General features: G+C 42.1%; 1 protein-coding gene across 1 annotated transcript in view; it reads right to left on the bottom strand.

The window, feature by feature from the left end:
• PPA1 (inorganic pyrophosphatase 1) overlaps nucleotides 1-11,947 on the bottom strand; it is a 38,426-nt gene extending 26,479 nt beyond the window's left edge. The window contains exons 1-2 of the mRNA XM_005904231.2: nucleotides 11,779-11,947; nucleotides 9,411-9,469 (exon numbers count right to left, since the gene is read on the bottom strand). Of these exons, the coding sequence (XP_005904293.1) occupies nucleotides 9,411-9,469; nucleotides 11,779-11,842 (123 nt within the window). The 5' untranslated portion in view covers nucleotides 11,843-11,947. The remainder of the gene's footprint in view (nucleotides 1-9,410; nucleotides 9,470-11,778) is intronic.
• Nucleotides 11,948-22,291: the final 10,344 nt, after the last annotated feature.

Genomic DNA, 22,291 nt, shown 5'->3' with positions numbered 1-22,291 from the left:
ATTACTGGAAACAGAACATCTTTCAGGAAAAAACTACTGAAAACAGAAGAACTCTGAAAGCCTGAAGGTTTGGTACTTCTTAGAATTTAGCTGAGCCAAAAATAGCAAGGAGTATCCTGCAAGAAGCCTCAGAGACCATTCATTCATTTTTCATCAACAGATATGTATTGAGCACCACTGTTTTGTGCCAGATACAAGCAGTGAACAGATTTCAAGCTTTTTCAACTCCCGAAGAGTTCGGATTTCTGAACCATATCACTTAGCTTACAGGCCTCAGGCTATAGCCTGAAATCCACACATCTAGGTGAGGACCTGTGTAAAATGAATGTTTAGCGATTTTTCAAGTGTAGGTAGCTACCGTAGTGATTACTGTATCTTTTTTTAAAGCAATGAATGCATAATAACTTTCAGTCACTACTTTCCCCATCAATTATTATCAAAAGAGGGTGTTTTCCAATTATTTTGATATTTAAAAAGGGAAGATGTTCTTATTCTTTAGAAGGAACTACTAGTAAATAAGTTTGTTTCTCCTAGACACCATGTCTGCAGTTCAGGGAGCTGCCACTAGGTACACCATGATCCTCAGGATTTTCAGGGCAACTGATATGAGAAATCCAACCAATCACTCCACCGCTACTGGGGGAAAAAAAGCAACACTTTTCTGTTGAAACATTATGCATTCTATTTGGAACTCTTGCACACTGTTGATAGGAATGTAAAATGGTATAGCCACTGTGGAAAACAGTATGGTGGCTCCTCAAAAAATTAAAAATAGAATTACCATATGATCCAGCCATTCCACTTCTGGGTATATACCCCACACCCCCAGAATTGAAAGCAGGTCTTGAAGAGATCCCTACACCCCTGTTCGTGGCAGCATCATTCACAATAGCTAACACCCCGAAGCATCCAAGTGTCCTTCAAGGCAAGAATGGATAAGCAAAATGTGGTATGTACATACAACCGAATACCATTCAGCCTTAAAAGGGAAAGAAATGCTGACACATGCCCCAACAGGGATAAGCCCTGAGGACATTATGCTAAGTGAAATAAGCCAGTCACAAAAAGACAAATTACTCTATGATTCCACTCACAGGAGGTATCTAGAGAAGTCAAACCCATAGAGATAGAGAGCCGAATGGTGGTTTCCAGGGTGTTGGGGATGGGGGAGAATGGGAAATTATTGTTTAATGGGTATACAGAATGTAAGTTTTGCGAGATGAAAAGAGTTCTGGAGATGTAGAGTGGTGACGGTTGCAAAACAAGATGAATGTACTTAATACTTCTGAGCTGTATACTTCAAAGTAGTTAAGATAGTCGGTTTTATGTTATGTGTATTTTACAAATTAAAAAATTGGAAAAAAATATGCATTCTAATATTTCCAGTGTTTATGGCATTTAAATACTACCTAAAAATTCATGCTTTCTTTCTTTAATCCTAACTGGTTTCAACTATTACTTAGCTCAATGCTGGATTTAGTATCTTGTTATTCCCATTGTTAAGGCTTCTCAGAACTGTTCTCCACTTCTACTGTGTTTTGGGTTCTAAATTCCTGCTCTGGCATCAAGCTTTCAGCTCCCTGTTTACAGTTTCAGAGAAAGAAAGCCTGAAGGTTTGGTACTTCTTAGAAATTAGCTAATTTCTAAGAAGCTACATCCTACTAATTCCTAGTAAGATGACTTTGACAAGGCTGTAGGAAGCAGGGGAAAGACAAACCACAGCTTCCAAAGTCTGAAACATAGCCATCACTCTGACTGCCCACATTTATAATCATTTCATCAGTAAGACGAAAATGTTAATGCTATAGCTGTCCAGATTCTAAGGAGACCAGAAATTCTAACTCATAGCGTTCCATTAATCAAAAAGATTTAAAATAAAATTGCTTTAGAAATAGAAGAAATCAACCTATATCTCAATCAGGTTTCTAACTTCATTGATTAAACAGGAGTATTACAGTGAGCATAGGTCTCATTTCCAAACTGGTGAATTTTCTTGGGAATCAAGTCAATAGTCTGACAGGTCATTTACAGGCTACGACTATTAGGTAAGCTGTAACTACTAACATCATTAAGTACATATATAGGGAACATATTCTTAATTACATCCCATCCATGAATCTTATTAGTAACATTAAATGTGTCTGTATTGGGAGACTTATGAATGCCTCATGACTTATGATCTTTTCCCAACACTGGATCTGAAGTCTAGTGAACATGACTTGCTGTACTGCAAAACTGTGTAAGTGGCTTACATTAGCATTTCCATTTTGATTCTTCATGTGTTTCTCTAAATAACTTCAGAAATCAAGTAGATACCAGACTTAGGAAGAAATACAAACTCATCCTGATTCCACCATCTTTTTATTTTTCTGTTTTGCAATAAAATTTGGGGGAAAAAAAGTGGTGACAGATTTTTCTTCTAAATTTATCAAGAGGAAGAGGCTAAAAAGAAAAGGGCAGCTTGCCTTATTTTTTTTTTTCTAACCTCTACAGTATTTTCGAAATATAAAATTCCTATCAGAAGAGCCCATGTATTAAGGAAATGCTCTACTCCCATAAAGGTGCTTTTGTAAAGGTACAGCAGATATCATTTCTAACAGTATTTTTATCCTATTAAGTACTCACTAAGGAACACCTGGTTTTAAGTTTTGACTTCAAAGTCAGTTCTGTGATTACAGGATATATCCTAAGTTGTTAGAAGTAAATGAGTTCCTCCTGTGTGCTGTTGATGGGGTTGTAAATTGGTCCTCCCTTATGGAAAACGCATGGCAGTGCCTCAAAACACACACAAGAAAACTATCACATATGATCCAGCAGTCGCACTTCTGGGTATCTGTCCAAAAGAAAGTAAATCAGAATCCTAAAGAGAGATCTTCACTGCGTTGCTCACTGCAGCATTATTCACAATAGCCAAGATATGGAAACAATCTAAGTGTCCATCAGTGGGTGAGTGGATAAAGAAGATGTGGTACACGTGCACGCACACACGCAAATGGAATATTCAGCCTTTAAAAAAAAGGAAACCCTGCCATTTATGATAATACGGATGAATGTGGAAGATACTATGCTCAGTGAACTAAGTCAGAGAAAAACGAATACTACATAACCTCACTTGTATGTGGAATCTAAAAAAGTTGAGCTCATAGAAACAGAAAGTAGAGTGATAGTTGCCAGGGCCGGGGGAGCTTGTTGGGCTGCCGTCTATGGGGTCGCACAGAGTCAGACACGACTGAAGCGACTTAGCAGCAGCAGAGGGGTAGGAGAAATGGGGGGAATGTTGATCTCCCCAGTCTGAAATGTACAGACTTTCAGTTATAAGCATGATAAGTTCAGGAGACCTAATGTATATATAGCATGGTTCTAGGAATTCTGCTAAGATAGCAGATCTTACCAAACACACCCAAAATAAATGAGGTGGATGGAGAGGTTAATGAACATGATTAAGAGGATCATTTCACAACGTTTACACATACCAAACTTCGCACTGAACACCTTAAATACGATGACTATTCGACAATTATATCTTAATAGAGCTGAAAAATAAATTTTTAAAAATGGGCTCCTGAAATTCTTTCAATGACAAGTAACAAAAGTCGACTGGAGAAGCTGACACAAAAGAAATGTGATTACCAAAGTTCACTTGTGTGCCCTTATTCATTTAAATTATAATTTCACAAAGGAAAACATGATTTACATCAACCAAAAAAAATTTTGCTCAACAAATTAAGTGTCCAGGGGAGACAGTTAACCCATTAAAATTTAAAAACAAACACGATTCAGTAATGCTCATTTGTTTTCCAATCACATCCATTTTTACTCATAGCAGTTTCAAAAAACTCTTGTATTTGGTAATGTACACTGCCATATACCACACACAAAAAAAGTAGTAAAACTTAATTGACATAACTAATAAGCTCCTATTTTTTCCCTTCAGATGAGCTTTAAGATGACTAAATTTTGGAAATAGATAGCTTAACCATATCTGTGTTCTTTCTTATCTTTATAAAATCAAGCAAGAGTCTGCATATCAAGCTGTCAACCTTTCCTATGATTTGCAATGACTAAGAATTTTGACCATAGAACCTCTTTCAAGGAAAATGCACACTTACACCAAACTGCAATTTCAGAAAGATTTCAGAACCTCAGAAACCCACCGATGAGTATTCCAGGGTCTCAAGGCCACCAAGAATCCCCAAACTAGAGGAGTTTATAGCCTTCCCAAATGAAAAAAGTTCTTACTCATTTCTTTTGAATTCTAAGTTAAAAAAAAAATTAAGCAAACCTTTTGTTTTCCTGCCCCCCCCCACCTTTTTTTCTTTATAAATATCAAAGAGATATCAACTGCAGAAAATCTGGAAAATACCAAAAAACACAGAGGAAAACCCACCACCCATTCTCACTTGAGCCCGTGTGGCTCAGTGGTTAGCACGACAGGGTCTAACAGCTGGGTGTGCACCCTGCCACTGCTGCTTATGAATGCTGTTTGGTAATCCTGGACAACCAAGTTAATGAAAGAACCCAGCCTGGAGATTGGAATGTCGGCTAAAGGAGATAATCCACATAAGGGCTTTAGCGAGGTGCTAAATGTAATCTAAAACACCCACTAAGACCAACAGTGCTCAGAGGGGAGGCAACTTGCTCAATATGACCAAGGTAGTTAGTGGCAAAACCAGGACTAAAACCAAGGTTTCTTACTCCCAGTTCAGTGATCTTTCTGCATGAGAGCTCTGGAAGGCTTCAGACAGAATCAGTCGCTGTGGTTAACCTCATCATCCTATTGTGGGGGTTTTTTGTGTTTTTTGGTTATTGTATATTGAGACTTTATAAGCCAGGCATTATGAATGCACATTACATGCATATTTAATCATCACAACTTTTTTTTTCGTCAAATCCATCCAAAAAATTTTGTCTTTTTACTTATTTTTTTGATTGACATATAATTGACTTAAAATATGTGAGTTTCAGGAGTACCACATGGTGATTTGATATTTATACACATTATAAAATCATCACCATGATAAGTCTAGTTGCCATCTGCCACCATACAAAGTGATTACAATATTATTGACTATATTTCCCATGCTGTACTACATCCTCATAACTTATTTTATAACTGAAAGATTGTACCTCAATCTCCCATAACTATTTTCCTCATCCCTGTTCAGGCAACCACGAGTTTGTTCTCTATTTATATGAGTCTGTTTCAAGTTTGTTTTATAACTTTACCTTTTTGACAAAATTGATAAATCAGAGATTATGGTCAGGATATCTGTTTTTAAAATTTAGCCATCTTAAAGCTCATCTGAGGGGGAAAAAAAATAGGAGTTTATTCTTAGCTGCTGCTGCTGCAGCCTACCAGGCTCCTCCGTCCATGGGAGTTTCCAGGCAAGAGTACTGGAGTGGGTCGCCAGTGCCTTCTCCATTATTCTTAGTTACAACATGCCAATTAAGTTTTAATTGTTATCACTTTTCATCTATGTTCCCAGTTCTAACTAAGGTTTGGAAAACACAAAACTCCAACCAGTCTATATACATATAATGTTGGAGAAGAGGAACAGTATTTAAATTATTAATTTAGTGACATTCTTTAAAGTTTCATTTATAAAACTGTCTATAAAAACAAACAGAAAATTCAAAACAAAGCAAACCTGTAAGGAAGTGAGTACCACTGACCCTTGGAACAACACTTTGGGTTTGAACCGTGTAGGTTCACTTATATGTTTATATAAGTGATATTTATATATTTTTTTTCACTTATATTTTTCACTTATATTTTCACTTATATTTCACTTATATATATATTTCACTTATATTTACTATTTTCCAATAGTAAATACTACGGAACTACCTGATCTGTCAATTGAATCCCCAGATAGGGAGGAATACAGGGGGCCAACTGTAAATCATAAGCCAGCAGGGGCCTTAACCCCACATTGCTCAAGGGTCAACAATAATCTAAAAAGCATCCACTTGGGTGGCACATCTCCTCTAGAAATTTCAGGTATAGTAAGACAGTATCTTTAAAAAGTTAAGAATGGTACACAACTGCAGAAAATATCCTGTTCAGTTTCTAGAGCAACCACGCATTTGACTAGAAGCTTGGCTTTTTTAAAGGCAAAAAGTTTCGTATTTACATATTCGCCCAACAGTCACCTGAAAACCATTACAGAGGCCTATATGGTTACAACTGGCATTTAACACAGAAGTTTAAGATATGGAATAGAAGATACCAAACTTCTAAAATTAGAACATCAACTCATGGTACTTGAGCACTTTAAGGTTTTGATGTAGCTTGATTTTGATAAAGCTTTTTAATCTACCCAGTGTTTCACACGGAGAAGGCAATGGCACCCCACTCCAGTACTCTTGCCTGGAAAATCCCATGGACGGAGGAGCCTGGTGGGCTGCTGTCCGTGGGGTCGCTAAGAGTCGGATACGACTGAGCGACTTCACTTTGACTTTTCACTTTCATGCATTGGAGAAGGAAATGGCAACCCACTCCAGTGTTCTTGCCTGGACAATCCCAGGGACGGGGGAGCCTGGTGGGCTGCCGTCTACGGGGTCGCACAGAGTCGGACACGACTGAAGCGACTTGGCAGCAGCAGCAGCAGCAGTGTTTCACACCGTTATTCCTGATTATGTTCTGGATATTTAAATTTTCTGTTATCTCAGAAGTTTTAAGTCAGAATACACTTTGGGCTACAGATGTTTTTATATTTGATCCCAAAATAGGCCCAGAGCAAAGGGTATCCCTACAATTAAACATCCAGTGAGTGCCTCCTTCACTTGTACCCAGTGGGTCTGGAAATAACCCAAGGAGGGCAGCCGGGTCACAGAGATTTCCAGAACTGGCTGGATCAATTATCTAATGACACGTAATAAGAAATTACTTACTGTCCACATCTTTTTTTTGGCCTCGCCATATAGCATGCAGAATCTTACTTCCCCAACTAGGGATCAAACCCATGCCCCCCAGAGTCTAAGCAAGAGTCTTAAGCACTGGACCACTCCAGAATTCCCAAATCCTACCTACATTGAAAGGTCCTGATGTGGAGTCGAATACAAGCCTTTGGGCATTTTTTCCTTGTAGAGCTGAGTTGTGTTAAAGGCACATTCCCTCATTATCATCCCTCAAACTGCAGGGCACATTAGGGATAAAGTCTATGTGTACCCACACAGAAATGTATTTACATAAACTTAATCATACTGGATTTTTTTTTGCCCCAAAAAATCACACTCTTCTGTAAACAATGGAATTAATCAGATCTTTTATTTAGGCTAGAATCCAAAATAAGTTATGTGTACCACACCCATGTTTTGTATAGACTAAACTTCCTTAAAAACAAAACAAAAACGACTCTTTCCGGCCTCTAAGACAGGAGTCTTCAGTTCACTGAGGTCTCGACCACTGGTGAAATCCACTGTCATTGCCAGAACTTGTGCTTTTAAGCCAGCCCAGGATAGTACAACCGGGCTTCCCTGCTGGCTCAGAGGTAAAGAATCCCCAGCATTGCAGGAGACCGCTTGCAATGCAGGAGATCAGGTTCAATCCCTGGGTGGGGAAGATGCCCTGCAGAAGGAAACAGCAAACCACTCCAGTATTCTTGCCTGGGAAATCCCATGGACAGGGGAGCCTGGTGGGTTGCAAGAGTCAGACATGACTTAGCAACTACACCACCACCACCAGGATGGTACAAAGGCAGACTCTTCACTTGAGTAATCCCAGATTATAGATACAACCAGTCCTGTGTAAGACATTAAGGAGTTGCAGGGTCACCAGAGTGAAGATGTTTTACACAACATCAAAAAGTAACCTCAGCTTCCTATTTTGGGGTAACTTGTAGCAGCAACAAGATTAGGCACCATAACTGCTATGATTTTTCTGGTCCTTGGCTAGAATACTGTCCAATAACTTACAGCTATGGGCTACATGTTTCTGTCCCTCCAAAACTCGTATGTTGGAATCTTAACCCTCAAGAGTGAGGGTACAGTAGGTGTGACCTTTTGGAAATGCTTAAGACATAGGGTGGAATCCTCATGAATCGGATCAGTGCCTTATCAAAGAGGCTCCAGGGAGATGCCCAGGTCCTTCCACCACACAAACAGCTAGAACTCTGACCAGAAAAGGGCCCTTGCCCAGACATGCTGGCACCCTGATCTCAGCCTTCTAGCCTTCAGAACTGCAAGCAACAAATTTCTGCTCTTTATAAGCTACCCAGTCTAGGTATTTTGTTACAGCAACCCAAACAGGCTAAGATACTATGAACACACACACCCACCCAGCTAGATGTCAAGAAAATGGTTTCCTTCCTTACTACATCTGTATGTCAAGGTATCAATAAACTTAGGGTCATCATTTTCTACCTCTTGATTATTCAAAATGGTCTGAAATGTAACTGCAAAGTACTTTGATTACTAATTATACAAGACAATTCAAGCCAACCAAATGATGCCAAGTCAACCAAACGACGCCAATTCAAGAGGAAAGAAGGATTCTGCAGTTCATATCACCTCCCAGGAAATCAGAGGTAACAAATTAAAAGGTTCTGAATAAGTACAGCTTTGAGAATGCCACCGGAGAACACATGCCAATTAGAGGTCTCTCCTGTAACCATACCACATAATTGGCCTCGGGCTGTTTGCTCCACTGCCTCCAGGCAGAGCCCAGCTCAGGCAGGCTACTCAGAAGCAACACACAGATTAGATTTTCTGCCAGAGTCCAAGTGTCAGGACAGAACTGTAGCAATTTCCTGGTAGAAGTACAATGAATTTATCTATTTCTGATAGTCCAGCATAGAAAAAAAGTAAGACTCAGCACACATAAGGATGAGATTTCATCTTTATTATTCTAGACAAACACTGGAATGTGATATCACAGGTATTATGTATTAACATCTAAAAGATTTGCACTCACTGTGGGTCAAGCTTCCTGGCTGAATGAAAAACAAAAACCTTAAAGGTATAAAAAAGAATCAGACATTTGTCCTTGTGTCAGTTCCTAAATATGTATAAACTTTTCCTACTGGGAGGGAGCATAAAACAAGAAATGGCTTAAAAAAAAAAACTATTTAAATTTGCACAAATAATACATGTTCTTTGCAAAAAGATTAGGAAAGATAAAAAGGCAAAAATGAAAATAAAAACTAAAAGAATTACCAGCAATTCTGGTGGTTTTTTTTTTTAACCCAGGCAGCTTTAATACATTTGTTTCTGTTCCTCTACTCCTTCTCCAAATTATAGCTGCTTCTTCTAACCAAAAAATCTGAATTGAAGACAGTCTCCTTTTTAGTCAATGCACCTTTAACTTGTAGAACAATGAGGCATTTTAAGCACTTGTTAAGACATATAAGAAAATCCACATGTCAAACTGAGCTGAGCAAAGAGACTATGGTCAGAGAATGAAGTCTTACCTTATCTGCATAAATTGGAATATCATGAAATGGAGAGATATATTGTCCTTTTTCATTTTCTGCAAAATCAATTAGAAAATATTACTCTTATTTGTTAATTACATTTCCAGATGCATGAAGTACACGTTTTTCAAGACTTTTTTTAAGAGAACGTTTAGATATACAACAAAGTTGAGAAAAAGGTATAGAGATATCCCACATACCCTCTCCTCCCCATATCAACACCACTCGCCAGATTTTATTCCCACCCCAGAGAAACTGGTTTTATACTTGACTGCTCCAAGACCAGGTTAGGTTTTCATTCTACTTGTTCCTTAGGAGTCTAGAAGATACTAACCTCTGGTGAGGGTGGGGACTGCTTTACAAACCTGTGTACCCCAGAGCCTGTCTGCAGTGTCTGGTATACAAAAGGCAAGCAAGTTGTTTGACCTTACATCAGTTAACAGAGCTAAGGACATACCTGGGTAAACCGTGTTGCTTTAAGTGGTGTTTCCAGGGAGACAGAGCCATCTGAGATCATAATTTTTCTTAAGGATAATCTAGTTGTAACTCACTTTAACAGGCAATTTCTGTATTCTAGAGAACTAGCTACCATATCCAAAAACTACTTCTAAAACTTCCTCACTATTCTTTAGGAAACTTAAGGCTTAGTCTACATTGCATTCCTTCATGATTAAAAATCAAGGTGGAATAGGAAAAATTGAGCAGTGACCATCCCCATGACCCTTCAGAGTCAACAATGATTTGTGGTCCAACCCACTATCAGTTTTTAAAAGATTGGCAGATTAACATTATAGAGGTAAAAGCTTCTCTTATTAAAGAAGGATGCTAAGAAGTCTATAATTTTTTTTAATTAAAATTATATAGTACTCACTGCTGCTGCTGCTAAGTCACTTCAGTCATGTCTGACTCTGTGCGACCCCATAGATGGCAGCCCACCAGGCTCCCCCGTCCCTGGGATTCTCCAGGCAAGAACACTGGAGTGGGTTGCCATTTCCTTCTCCAATGCATCACTACCTATGCATAATCTGAGTAAAAACTGTTTTTCTTTTGTAAATATAACTTGAAAACGATTACCGTAATCATCTCCGAACCTTCCAACTACAGTCACTTCTCTAAGTCCCTCCCTACAGAGAAATTGTGGAGCCAACACTAACTCCAGAAAAACTGCTCAGTGAATTATTTGTCAAAGGTTTCTGCACTGCCTTCGTTGCTGAATCCTGAAATTCATAAAATGGGTGGGGGAGGTCCCACACCTTTTTTCGATTTTAAATGGCAGTCTAAACTTCAACTAGTTGTGTAACTTTACTGCTCACTTTCTTTTTCCTCTAACACCAGGCTACTTTAGGCTAGGAGCTTTGTTCTTTCAGTATTAACCATGTATACCCTCTTCCCGTCTCTTTACTGCTCTTCATACCCAGGACTCATAGAACTCACGGCACCTGCCCATTTCCTTTGGAACAAAATAGTGAAGCAGTTAAAACAGAAACTCCTCCGTTATCTCTAAAAATCTTGGCAGGGTGGAAGGGGGGGTGGTAAGAAGATAAAGATAAACAAAAGATAGCTTTCCCCCACCTAGGAGGCTAAAGGAAAGCAGAGTCTACAGCCTTTAAGTGCAGACTGTGGGTGGGTACCCCTTACACGCGATCCCACGGCCCAGGGGCCAAAACTTGGCACTTTCTTACTCATGCTTGCCCGACTGACGTCACCTGTTTGACGGGAGGGGAACAGCTTTCTGTTTCATAAGGCATCTTTCCAGCATCAGGGCTATGGGAAACCAAGCGTCAGGGAGACAGAAGCGCCACTGGGACCTCAGAGGGACCGGTCCAGTACTCTACTGACCGCTCCTGATCCGGGCCTCAGTTTCCCCGTCTGTAGGACGTGGGCCTGGACTTGACCCCTCCAGGTCCCCACAATCTGAGCTACAGTGGAGGAATTAAGGTCTTAGGATGTCTCCACCATCACCTCCTCTCCCCCACCCCGTTCTTCCGAATTGAATAATCCTCTTACGGGGATTAGCTTAGCCCAAGACACCTTATTTAGGGTGGCTCAGTGATTTCCTTTTCCCATCAGACACTGCCTGAGCCGGACACCTGCGAAATTAGCCTAGCGCAGGTTCAGGTCCAATCGGGCGTGTGAAAGGGGAACGCCTATCCACGCCTATCCGACGCGCGAGCGGGACGTATGAAATGCGAGCCAGGCCCTCCCAGACCCGCCGCCCAGGTCCCCGGGACCGGAGGAGGAGGCCGGCCGGCGCCCGGGACAGCGAGCCGAGCGCGGGCCGCAACTGCTGGAGCCGGAGCCGAAGCGAGGCCCGGGAATGAATGGGCGGGCTGGCAGGGAGGGGCCGTGGGCCTCCGACACTCACTGAGGAAGACTCGGTACTCGAGGGTGAAGGGCGCCGCGCGCTCCTCGCTGCTGAAGCCGCTCATCGTGCCGGGGAACAGCCGCCGCCGCCGCCGCCGCCGCCGCTATTGCTACAGAGCCACACGCCTGCACGCGGCGCCGACTGACAAGAAATGAGCTCCGCGCCTGCGCACTGCAGAGACTGGCACGGCTAGTAGGGCGGGGAGCCGCCTTTAACGCCGCGGGCGCGCTCGAGCCCACCCCGTGCGCAGGCGCACTTCGTAAGGCTGGCGAGTCCCGGCGCCCTAGCTCCACCCCCTCGGGCCGCGCCTCCACTGACCAGCGCTCAGCTCGCAGGCTGGGCCACGTGGCTGGCGGCCGGCTTTGGCCGTGATCCTTCTGACCTGGCGGGCTTTGTGCATCTGACCCAGAAGGGTAACCAGTTCTCAGCTTGGACCACCTAAGAATTGACTGTCGACATCTCGCGCACACTGGGGGCTCACCTTTGACTCACACAGCCTTCTCCGCAGGATAATTCCTTATCTCAAAAGAAGTTTAATAGGAGTCAGCTGCTTTACCTGACGATCTGTGCCAGTTTTCTGATCCGTTTAAGCAAAGTTAAGGCATATTACTGACACCAAGCTGTAATGGCTCCCAGCTAGGTAGGAGCTCCATCACTTTCTAGCGTGTGACATCGAGCAAATTGCTGTTAACCTCTCAGTTTCTCACCTGGGAAATGGAGCTGTTCAGAGTAAAGATTTCAGAGGTTGCAGGGATGATGAACCGAGCTGATGGACGTGAAGATCCGTCCATCTAGGGAGGAACATCCCTAGATGTCCAGTGATTAAGACTGCCCTTCTACTGAAAGGGGCGGATTCGATCCCACGTGCCACGTGGTGTGGCCAAAAAAATTGCAAATGAGGAAAAGAAAGGAAGAGCTGGCTTGTAAGCACTCAGGAAGTGTAACTTTTTATTCCCACCCTTATCTGCAGAGGATTAAGTCTGCACCCGCTGCTTGGGCAACACTTCCCACTCCCTTAGGACTTCAAATGGAAGCATTGGAAAAGTCCAGGCCTGAACTCAGAGTCCCTTGAGGACATTTCTCTCAGGCACAAGCTCTTTGAAGCTTATTTTTATACCAGTTTCATGGTGTTAGGCCAGCCCCCAAAAGCTGAAGTCTGATTGACGTTATGGGCAGATAATTTACATCACTTACATCCCCAGTTCTGTATGTTGGGTTTTTCATGTAAATTTCAAAATCCTCAAACTAAGCTTTCACTTTCGTGCATTGGAGAAGGAAATGGCAACCCACTCCAGTGTTCTTGCCTGGAGAATCCCAGGGACGGGGAAGCCTGGTGGCCTGCCATCTATGGGGTCACACAGAGTCGGACACGACTGACGCGACTTAGCAGCAGCAGCAAGAAATAATTCACTAATTTGATTACAAAGTTATTTCAGAGAATGCCTAGTTTTATTTAAAATTTTTGATGGGTTGGGCCTCTTTAAATAATCTTGATTTTCTAGGCCATAAAAGATAATGTGCCTCAAAGATATTTTGATTTAAACTCTTTTTCCCCAAAAAAACAATGTCTAATATGTAAAATGAGATGTTCCCTGTATTAAATGAAAACCTAGCAAGTTAATTTTCCAGGTACTGGGAGTATCCTTCCCTTGTCTCCATCCAAACTCTCATTAATCTTCAGAAAGCCATGACTCAGCGACCTTTTAAACACTACACCACACAGCTTTACCGTAATTGGAACACAAGGGCAGGAAAAAGAAAGTAGTAGGGCAGTAGTTCAGTCAGTAATGCAACACATTACTGAAAGCTAAAGGTATCTCTGCCCAGTGAACACTAAGTAGGCTCGCCTTCAGAAAGTTTCTTAAAAGGGTGTGGAAATTGAACTGCGGTGTCAGTTTTCTACCTTTAAGCAGATGGAGCTAGTTTTCTTAGAAAAACCCCAGAATCTCATGTGTAACTGACGTGTGAACAGATAGAAATGATGCAATAGTGTGCCACATGCACTTTCCCTTTTGCTTCCTGCTACTAAGAGCAAGAAAATAAAGTCTTGCTGACCTCTGGACTTGCACACTAGCTCTTGTTTCATTGAATGTCCTGGGAGAGCCAATCAGTACTCAACCCCAGTAAAAAGCCAAATCCTGCCTTTGCTCGGGCACAAGTCAGTGCTGTATAACTTGCCCTTGCAGGCAGGTGCGGTGAGCCCACAGGCCCTTTGGACCTTGTTCTCTTTCTCATATCTCTCTGGAGCCGAGTACAGTACCTGGCCTAGAGTAAGTGTTTAATGACTCCTTGCCAGAACAATCGGTAGAGGAGTTGATGAAAAGGAGAGCAAAAATACCTTCTTAAGTATAATAGTTTGACAAAGGATGAACCCAGCTGTTCTCAAATGTTGTCTCTCTTACTCTGTAACTGGATCCAATGGTGCTTTTTAGTCCATATCCCGCACCTCCAACTTCCTGATGCCCTCTCTCTTCCTTGGCTTTATGACTGCATTTTCTTCTGACATCCCTCCTGCTTCTCTGGCCACTCCTTTCTCATTCTCCCCTTTAGCCATCTCTTCATCTGGATCATCACTATTTTTCTAACTTCTCATGTTCTTTCTCTCTAGAGATGCCCTCTCCCTAGGTTATCTCATGTATATGTTTGGTGTTAACTACCACCTATAGGTCCTATAGCAGGAAAACTTTCAAATTTATAACTACGTTTTATTTAACACTCGTGACTGTTGTCGCTGCTAGGTGGTAGGGTTGTAGTGCTTCAAAAGACATGGTTGTGGGCCCCACAGAACTTATAGTCTGAAGGGAAGACAGACTTCAACAAATACATGCAATAAGTTTGGATAAGTAGAGGGTGTTCCCTGGTGACCTAGTGGTTGGAATTCCAGGCTTTCACTGCCATGGCCCAGGTTCAATCTGTGGTCGGGGAACTTATTAATAGATCCCACAAGCTGTGGGGGCAAGGCCAAAAAAGAAAAAAGGTTTGGATAAGCAGAGTGATAAAGGAAGTACAAGGATTTGCATTATAGGAGCAGGGAAACTTTTCAAAGAAATGATCCTTAATCTATGACCTAAAAGATAAGAGGTGGTTAATAAAGCAAAAAGGAGAAGATAGAAGCCAGGAAGAGTGTATTAAGAGATGAAACCAGAGAAGAGGTCAAAGTTAAGTGACAGAGGGCCTTGGGAGGCATGATACAAGGATTGGACTTTTTCTGAAGGACCAATGAAAAACCTGTAAGTGTTTTTAGCAGGAAAGTGACATGATCAGAATTGCCTTTAAAAGTAGCTCTGGGGACTTCCCTAGTGGTCCAGTGGTTAAGAATTCCCCTTGCAATGCAGGGGATTCTGGTTCCATCCCTGGTTGGGGAACTAAGATCCTACATGCTGTGGAGCAACTAAGCCCAAGCACCACAACTACAGTCTGTGCGCCTCAGTGAAAGATCTATGTGACACAGCAAAGATCCCGCATGCCACAACTAAGACCCAGCGCAGCCAAGTAAGTAAATAAAACACACACACAAAAGTTGGTAAGTGGCTCTGTTAGCAGCCTGAAGCCTGGATTCAAGTTTAGCAAGAACAGGAAGAGAGAACCATGAGAAGTCTGTTGCAGTGACCCAGGTAATAGGTGGTGGTGCCCTGGACTTGGGTGGCAAAAGAGATGAGTGATTATAGAGCTGTGTTCAACGTAGATTCAGTGGAAGTGATCACTGGCTGGACAGAGTGGAAGATGAGCAAGATGGATTTGAGGATGATTTCTAGGTTTCTGGCTACAACAACTGGTTGAATGGTGTGTCATTTACTGAGATAGTTTGGTTAGGATGGAGGGTAAGAAAAATGATGACTTTAGTTTTGAATATTATAGGAAACACTGCTAGTTTCTGCCCAATAACCATATCACCTTCTCTTTTCTAAAAGAATCCTAAGTTTGTTCAGGAATCTATTCCTCCATGCATACCTTTGCTTCAGGGCAGCAAGCCCCTCCACTGTCTTCAAGAAATGCATTTTATTTTTATGTTTTTTTTTAATTGAAGTATAGTAGATTTGCAACATAGTATTAGTTTCAGGTGTACAGCAAAGTGATTCAGTCACACATATATATCTATCCATTCTTTTTCAGATTCTTTCCCCTTACGCGTGCCTGTGTGGTCAATTACTTCAGTCATGTCCGAGTCTTTGTGACCCTATGGACTGTCGCCCGCCAGGCTCCTCTGTCCATGGAATTCTCCAGGCAAGAATACTGGAGCGGGTTGCCATGCCCTCCTCCAGGGGATCTTCCTGACCCAAGGATCAAATCTGAGTCTCCTGCATTGCAGGCAGATTCTTTATGGCTGAGCCACCAGGAAAGCCCTTTATCCTTATAGATTATTGCAAAATATTAAGTATAATTCCCTGGCTATACAGTAAATCTTGTTGCTTATCTGTTTTATATATATAGTAGTGTGTATATATTAATCCCAAACTCCTAATTTATCCTCCTTTTCCTATGCCCACAAAGAAATGCATTTTAAATAAGCTAAAACAATCAAGGTTGTTAGTATTTGTTTCAGGCATGCGAATGTGATACAATTCTTCCCAATGGGATAAAGGGAAGGCTTCCCAGAGTATTTCCAGGAAAGGTTTTATCTTAAAAGGAGGGAATACTTCTGAATACTTGTTGTTTGAAGCCACAGAAATTTTAAAAGTTGTTGTAACATCATAATCTGGGCTTCCTAGTGGCTCAGTGGTAAAGAATCAACCTGCCAATGCAGGAGACACAGGTCTGATTCCTGGATTGGGACAATCTCCTGGAGGAAGAAATGGCAATCCACTCCAGTATTCTTGCCTGGAAAATTCCATGGACAGATGAGCCTGATGGGCTATAGTCCATGGGGTGGCAAAGAGTTGAACATGACTGAGCAACTGAGCATCCATGCATGCATGCATAGCATCATAATCTAGCCAAAACTGACCAATACAAATAACTAAAACTGCTGTAGCCCTCTTATGAGGCATCAAACATCAAGAGAGTTTGCCTGAGAACCAAGCTGACATGCAGAGATTAGCAAATCAAATGATGGAAAGAACTTGAGTTCTTGAGATGTCTTTGAGATACTGACTTAACTAAGCCTGGAATTAGTTTGCCTCTGAATCTCTTACTGCATTAGATAATAAACTTCTTAGAATTTAAACCTGCTAAATTGGGGATTTCTGTTACTTGAAGTCAAAACATCTTGGCTAAAATAGACAAATAGCCTGAAAAAGGAATGAAATCCTAACTCATGCTACAACATGTTCTACCCTCCCTGAATAGAGCAAGACAGGGGGCAGTGGGGATTAATTACTGCTCAAACAGAGAATGATTTAACACCACCATTGGCTATGTGACAGATAAACTAATTTGCTCAAATCACCAAGCTTGGGTTTTTCCACCCACATTTATTTGGTTGCTTACACATGACAATAGCAGCATTTGTTGGTGTTGGGATTCAAAGGCCTGGGCATTGCAGTTAACAAGAGAACACAAATAACTCAAGGTGGGACCGACAGCCAGTTCAGCAGCTTTCATCTCATCAATGACCCCAGGGCAGAGGAGTCAGAAGATAATTTCTTTCAGCCCATGGCTGCCATGAAGGCTTGACATGGTACTGAATCAGACTAAATGTACATCATGTACTTAAACTGCTGGTATTTCTTCCATCTCAAATCTGTGGAAGCCACTGAATGTGATGAAAATATGGTCTTCTGGCCAAAACAGCAATCTGGAACCTGGCTGGTTTTATTTTTTAGGATTAAAGGGGACTTCCATCAAGCCTCTTTCTTTCATTTTGAACCTGTTTCCCAAATATAGGAAGGAGAATTCACAGCAGCTTGAGAGAGTGGCAAAAATCTGGACTTCCTGGTCAGATGCACCAAGATTTGAGTCTCAGCTTCAGCACCATCTAGTTATGTGACCTTCAGTAAGTTATTTAACTTCTTTGAGACTTACTTTTTCCATCTATAATATGGGAATAATTTTAAAATACCTGTTTATGTAATTATTTCGTTAATTCAACAGACATCTATTGAGTGCCTCCTATGTCCCGGGCAGTGTCCTAGATCTGAGTCCACAAAAGTGAGTGAAATAGACAATATCTCCTGTCCTCATGGAGCTTATGCACTGTTGTGAGAGATAAATAACAGTCATAAAGCATTCCGGAGAAGGCAGTGGCAACCCACTCCAGTACTCTTGCCTGGAAAATCCCATGGACAGAGGAGCCTGGTGGGCTGCTGTCTGTGGGGTCGCTAAGAGTTGGATACGACTGAGCGACTTCACTTTGACTTTTCACTTTCATGCATTGGAGAAGGAAATGGCAACCCACTCCAGTGTTCTTGCCTGGAGAATCCCAGGGACGGGGGAGCCTGGTGGGCTGCTGTCTATGGGGTCGCACAGAGTCGGACACGACTGCAGCGACTTAGCAGCAGCAGCAGCAGCAGAAAGCATTCAGTACAGTGCCTGGTTTTTAACAGGCCCTCAGTAAACAGTTTGAGTTGACCAGAAATGTAATTTTTGAAATTCAGTACCATTTTGATATGCATTAATTCCTTCCCTATTGATTCCTCTCCTATCTCAGGGCCTTTGCGCATGATATTCTCTGGTTGGGTTGTTCTTTCCTCAGCTATTCCAATGGCTCTGTCTCACACTTGATTCATATCCATATTCAAATCTCAATCTTTAGAGAGGCCATTTCTAGTAACCTATTAAAATAGCCCTCCACCCCTAAACACCTTCTGTCAAGAGGATCCTTTCAATGGGTCTGTCTTGTTTTAGAGGATGAGATGGTTAGATAGCATCACTGATTCAATGGACATGAATTTGAGCAAACTCCAGGAGATAGTGAAGGACAGGGGAGCCTGGTGTGCTGCTGTCCATGGGGTCACAAAGAGCTGGACATGACTTAGCGACTGAACAACAACAAATCTTGCTTTAGACCCATTCTTGATGGATTTTTAAATCTTCTATTTAGTAATAAATTCCTCTTAGATTCAGGGCAAGATTTTGTACTAAAGTCTCGATGATATAATCATATTGAATAATGACATTTCAACATAATCATATTTTTAAAGATATATTTGAAAACACTGTGAATAAAAGATATAAGAATGACCAATAAGCATATGGAAAGATGCCCAGCATCCCTAGTCATCAGGAAAATTTGCTAAACACTGATACTACTCAGTGTTGGCAAGAACAACTGGAGCGCTTGTATACTGCTGATGGGAATGCAAAATGGCACAGCAATTTTGGAAAATACTTTGGCAGTTTCTTGCATAGTAAAACTATACACTTACTCTCAACCCAACCCACTCCTAGGTTACTCAATAGAACTGAAAACACATATACATATAAGGACTTATGTGTGTTCATAGCAGCATTATTCATAATTCATAAATTCATAAAAAGTGTTAACAACTCAAATATCTATCCACTGATGAATAGACAAATAAAATATTATAGAGCCATTCAATGGAATACTACCCAGGTACAGAAAGGAACAAACTTCATTGTTTGTTGATTTATGCTTCAACATGGATGAATCTCAAAAGCATTATTCTAAGTGAAATAAGCCAGATCAAAAGTGAAATAAGCCAGATCAAAAAGCTACACAAGTAGATGACCTTCCAAAATCAAATGAGTGGTTATCTGGGGCCTGGAGGAGCGGAGAAAGTTGACTACAAATTGGCACAAGGGAATTTGGGGGAGATTCTGGAAATATCTTGAGTGTAGTGGTGGTTACATGACTGTATACAATAGCTAGAACTCATCAAAATGTACAGTTAAGGTGGGTGAATTTTACTGCATGTAAAGTATGCCTTAATAAAGCTGTTATAAAATTTTTAAACATATATACACATAGAAAATAATTCCACAATTATCTCTTGTGGCTAGATTTGGGTGCTTTTTATTTTCGTCTCTTTGTTTATCTAAATCTTGTAAAATTTCCACAATGGAGTGTTTGTGTAAAGAGAGAAAAAGAGAAACAATAAAATGTCATAAACATAAATAATTGGGTTATTCAACAAGGAATCTATTGTGGATTCAACATTGTTTGCTTGCAGTGAAGCCCATTTGGGTCACCTCCTTCTCATTTGTCTTTCCTCAGTGGCACTTCAGAGGGGTGAGCTGAGGAAACATGCAGAAAGGCACAGTGCTTAATAGCAATGCTTTGTCTATCCAGCTCTCGGCTTGGCTCTCACCTGGCTTTCTGGATGAATACACAGTAGACTAATGATAGGGGGGCTCTCATCCGACTTTGCCAACTCTGCCCTCCATTCCAACCCAAATCATGCATCCCCTGCGCCCCAAGAGAAAGTCCTCGGCCTACGGCCGGCAGACTGTGGTGTGCGGGGCCCAGGCTGGGCATCCGCCTCCAGCTCCCGTTGGCCTGTTGAGTGCTGCGTGGTGAAGTCAAGAGGCCATTCATCAGCGAAGACCCATGATTAGAATGACCACTCGTGCTGCAAGTGGCAGGACAGGACACGGAGTCCCTCCAAGAGTTCCTCTGGGGTGGGGATGCTCAGTGTCCACAGGCCTTTGGCCCTTTCCCCCATCACACATCCAATTCATTTCCAAACTTGCTGCCTGTGAAAAGGCAGTCACCTCAGGAGACCCAGCCAACCTGTAGGCAAATAGCAGCACATGGGCAGAAGTCCACGTTACTTACCCTTGTGTACCCTGGGGCAACTGGACAGGGGCCCTGAGAGGCCCCAGGTGCTGGGTCACAGGATACCAGCCAGAATAATAAAGCTATACTTTGAAAAATATCTTCATAAAATAGTGTCTCATGGAGGGAACATTCGATTTTCTAGCCACTCTGGTCAAGAAGTAAAACCCAGCTCAGAGCAGCTGGGGTGGGCTAGGAGAATAAGACAAATCATAGCTTTCCGTGAACCACTGCTTCATCACCCATACATGCCAAGTCAGAAGAGATCCTGGGTCCCAACCTGGGGCCTCTGTTCTCAGGGCTCACGCAGACACTATTTTCAGGAACTTTGTCTAGCATCTGAAACCTCCACACATTATTCACAATAGTCAAAATGAGGAAGCAACCCAAATGTCCACCTGCGGATGAATGGATAATGACTGGTATATCCATACAATGGACTATTACTCAGCCTTTGAAAGGAAGAACATGACACCTTCTACAACACGGACGAACCTTGAAAACATTATACTCAGTGAAATAAGCCAATTGCAAAAGGACAAGTCCTGTGTGATTTCACCCCTACAAGGTACCTAGAGTGATCGAATTCATTGAGACAGAAAGTAGAATGGCAGTTACCAGAGGCAGGAAGAAACAGGGAGTCATTGTTTAATGGGTACAGAGTTGCAGTTTGAGATGTTAAAAAAAGTTCTGCAAATGGACAGTGACGGTTATACAGCAGTGTGAAGGCACTCAATGCCACTGAACTGTACACTGAAAAATAGTTACAGGATAAATTTTATGTTGTATATGTATTTTGCCACATACACAAGAAACCAAACACTCCACAGATACCCACAAGGCCTCACCTCTCCTGAAAGCATCGAGTCATGCCTGAATCAAATCAAATCTGAATAAGCAGACACAGCCTTGATGGATTTTTTTTGAAAAGAAATAAAAATACCAGCAAACATATGAATTATGGCCTAGCGCAATTTTTTATTTTTTCTTTTGGCCAACCCTGTCTTTCAAAGCATGGCATCTTTGGGGAAAAGTGAAACAAAGGGGCCTTGATAGAAGGTTGGCTTGGGTGAGTGCCCTGGTCTCCCCCTAGGCTGTGATTCTGTGGTTGGGGAGGCCATGCTAAGGGAAAAACATGCACTGGAGGAAAGACCAGACAGTGTCTCCCAACAGATCTCCCCAGCCACAGGGACAAGCCTTTGGATTTAAGATGGCCCTTTCTCTGGTCTGTTTTTAGAGCCTGGCATCAGAGTTGTTTAAGGCAAGCAGCCGGGAATTCTCCAGCCTATACTCTAGTGACACAGAACACTGACAGAGAACCAGAAGTGGGTCCCAGACACGTACTAGCGAATGAGGGACAGGATGGCACACCCTTTCCTGAGACCCTCGTCCGTCATTCCTAGACACTTTGACTGGGGTGGGGCCATGATGGATCTTGGCAGCCTGCTCCATTCATGGGTTATAGATAGCATACACAGAACAGCGCAAGCCAGATATTACAAGAGTAAACACAATAGACTCTCACTTCCCAGACCAAGAGCTTGGGGCGGGAGGGTGCGATTGCTGGTTCTGTGAGCATTCTGGCTCACCATCAGGCAAACAGCATTTGTGGGAATTTCCACCTCTCCTCCCCAATCCACCTTCCTTGAGAGGCAGGAAGGGGCATGGGAAGAAGCCATCAGAAGACAATTCTAACTCAAATCCTGCCCCCCACCCCCACCGTGGGCCCCTCTTGGTCCTTTTGAGCCTCAGTTACTTCGAGAATGGCAGAATCTCCTTCAGCCCATTTGCATGGGTCAAACGTGTCTGGGGACATGCTTGTAGAAAATACTGTAC

The sequence above is a fragment of the Bos mutus genome, chromosome 28, assembly GCF_027580195.1.
Source record: "Bos mutus isolate GX-2022 chromosome 28, NWIPB_WYAK_1.1, whole genome shotgun sequence".
Classification (NCBI taxonomy): domain Eukaryota; kingdom Metazoa; phylum Chordata; class Mammalia; order Artiodactyla; family Bovidae; genus Bos; species Bos mutus.
The sequence above is the reverse complement of the archived record's forward strand: the minus strand, read 5'-3'. Positions and strand labels throughout refer to the sequence as shown.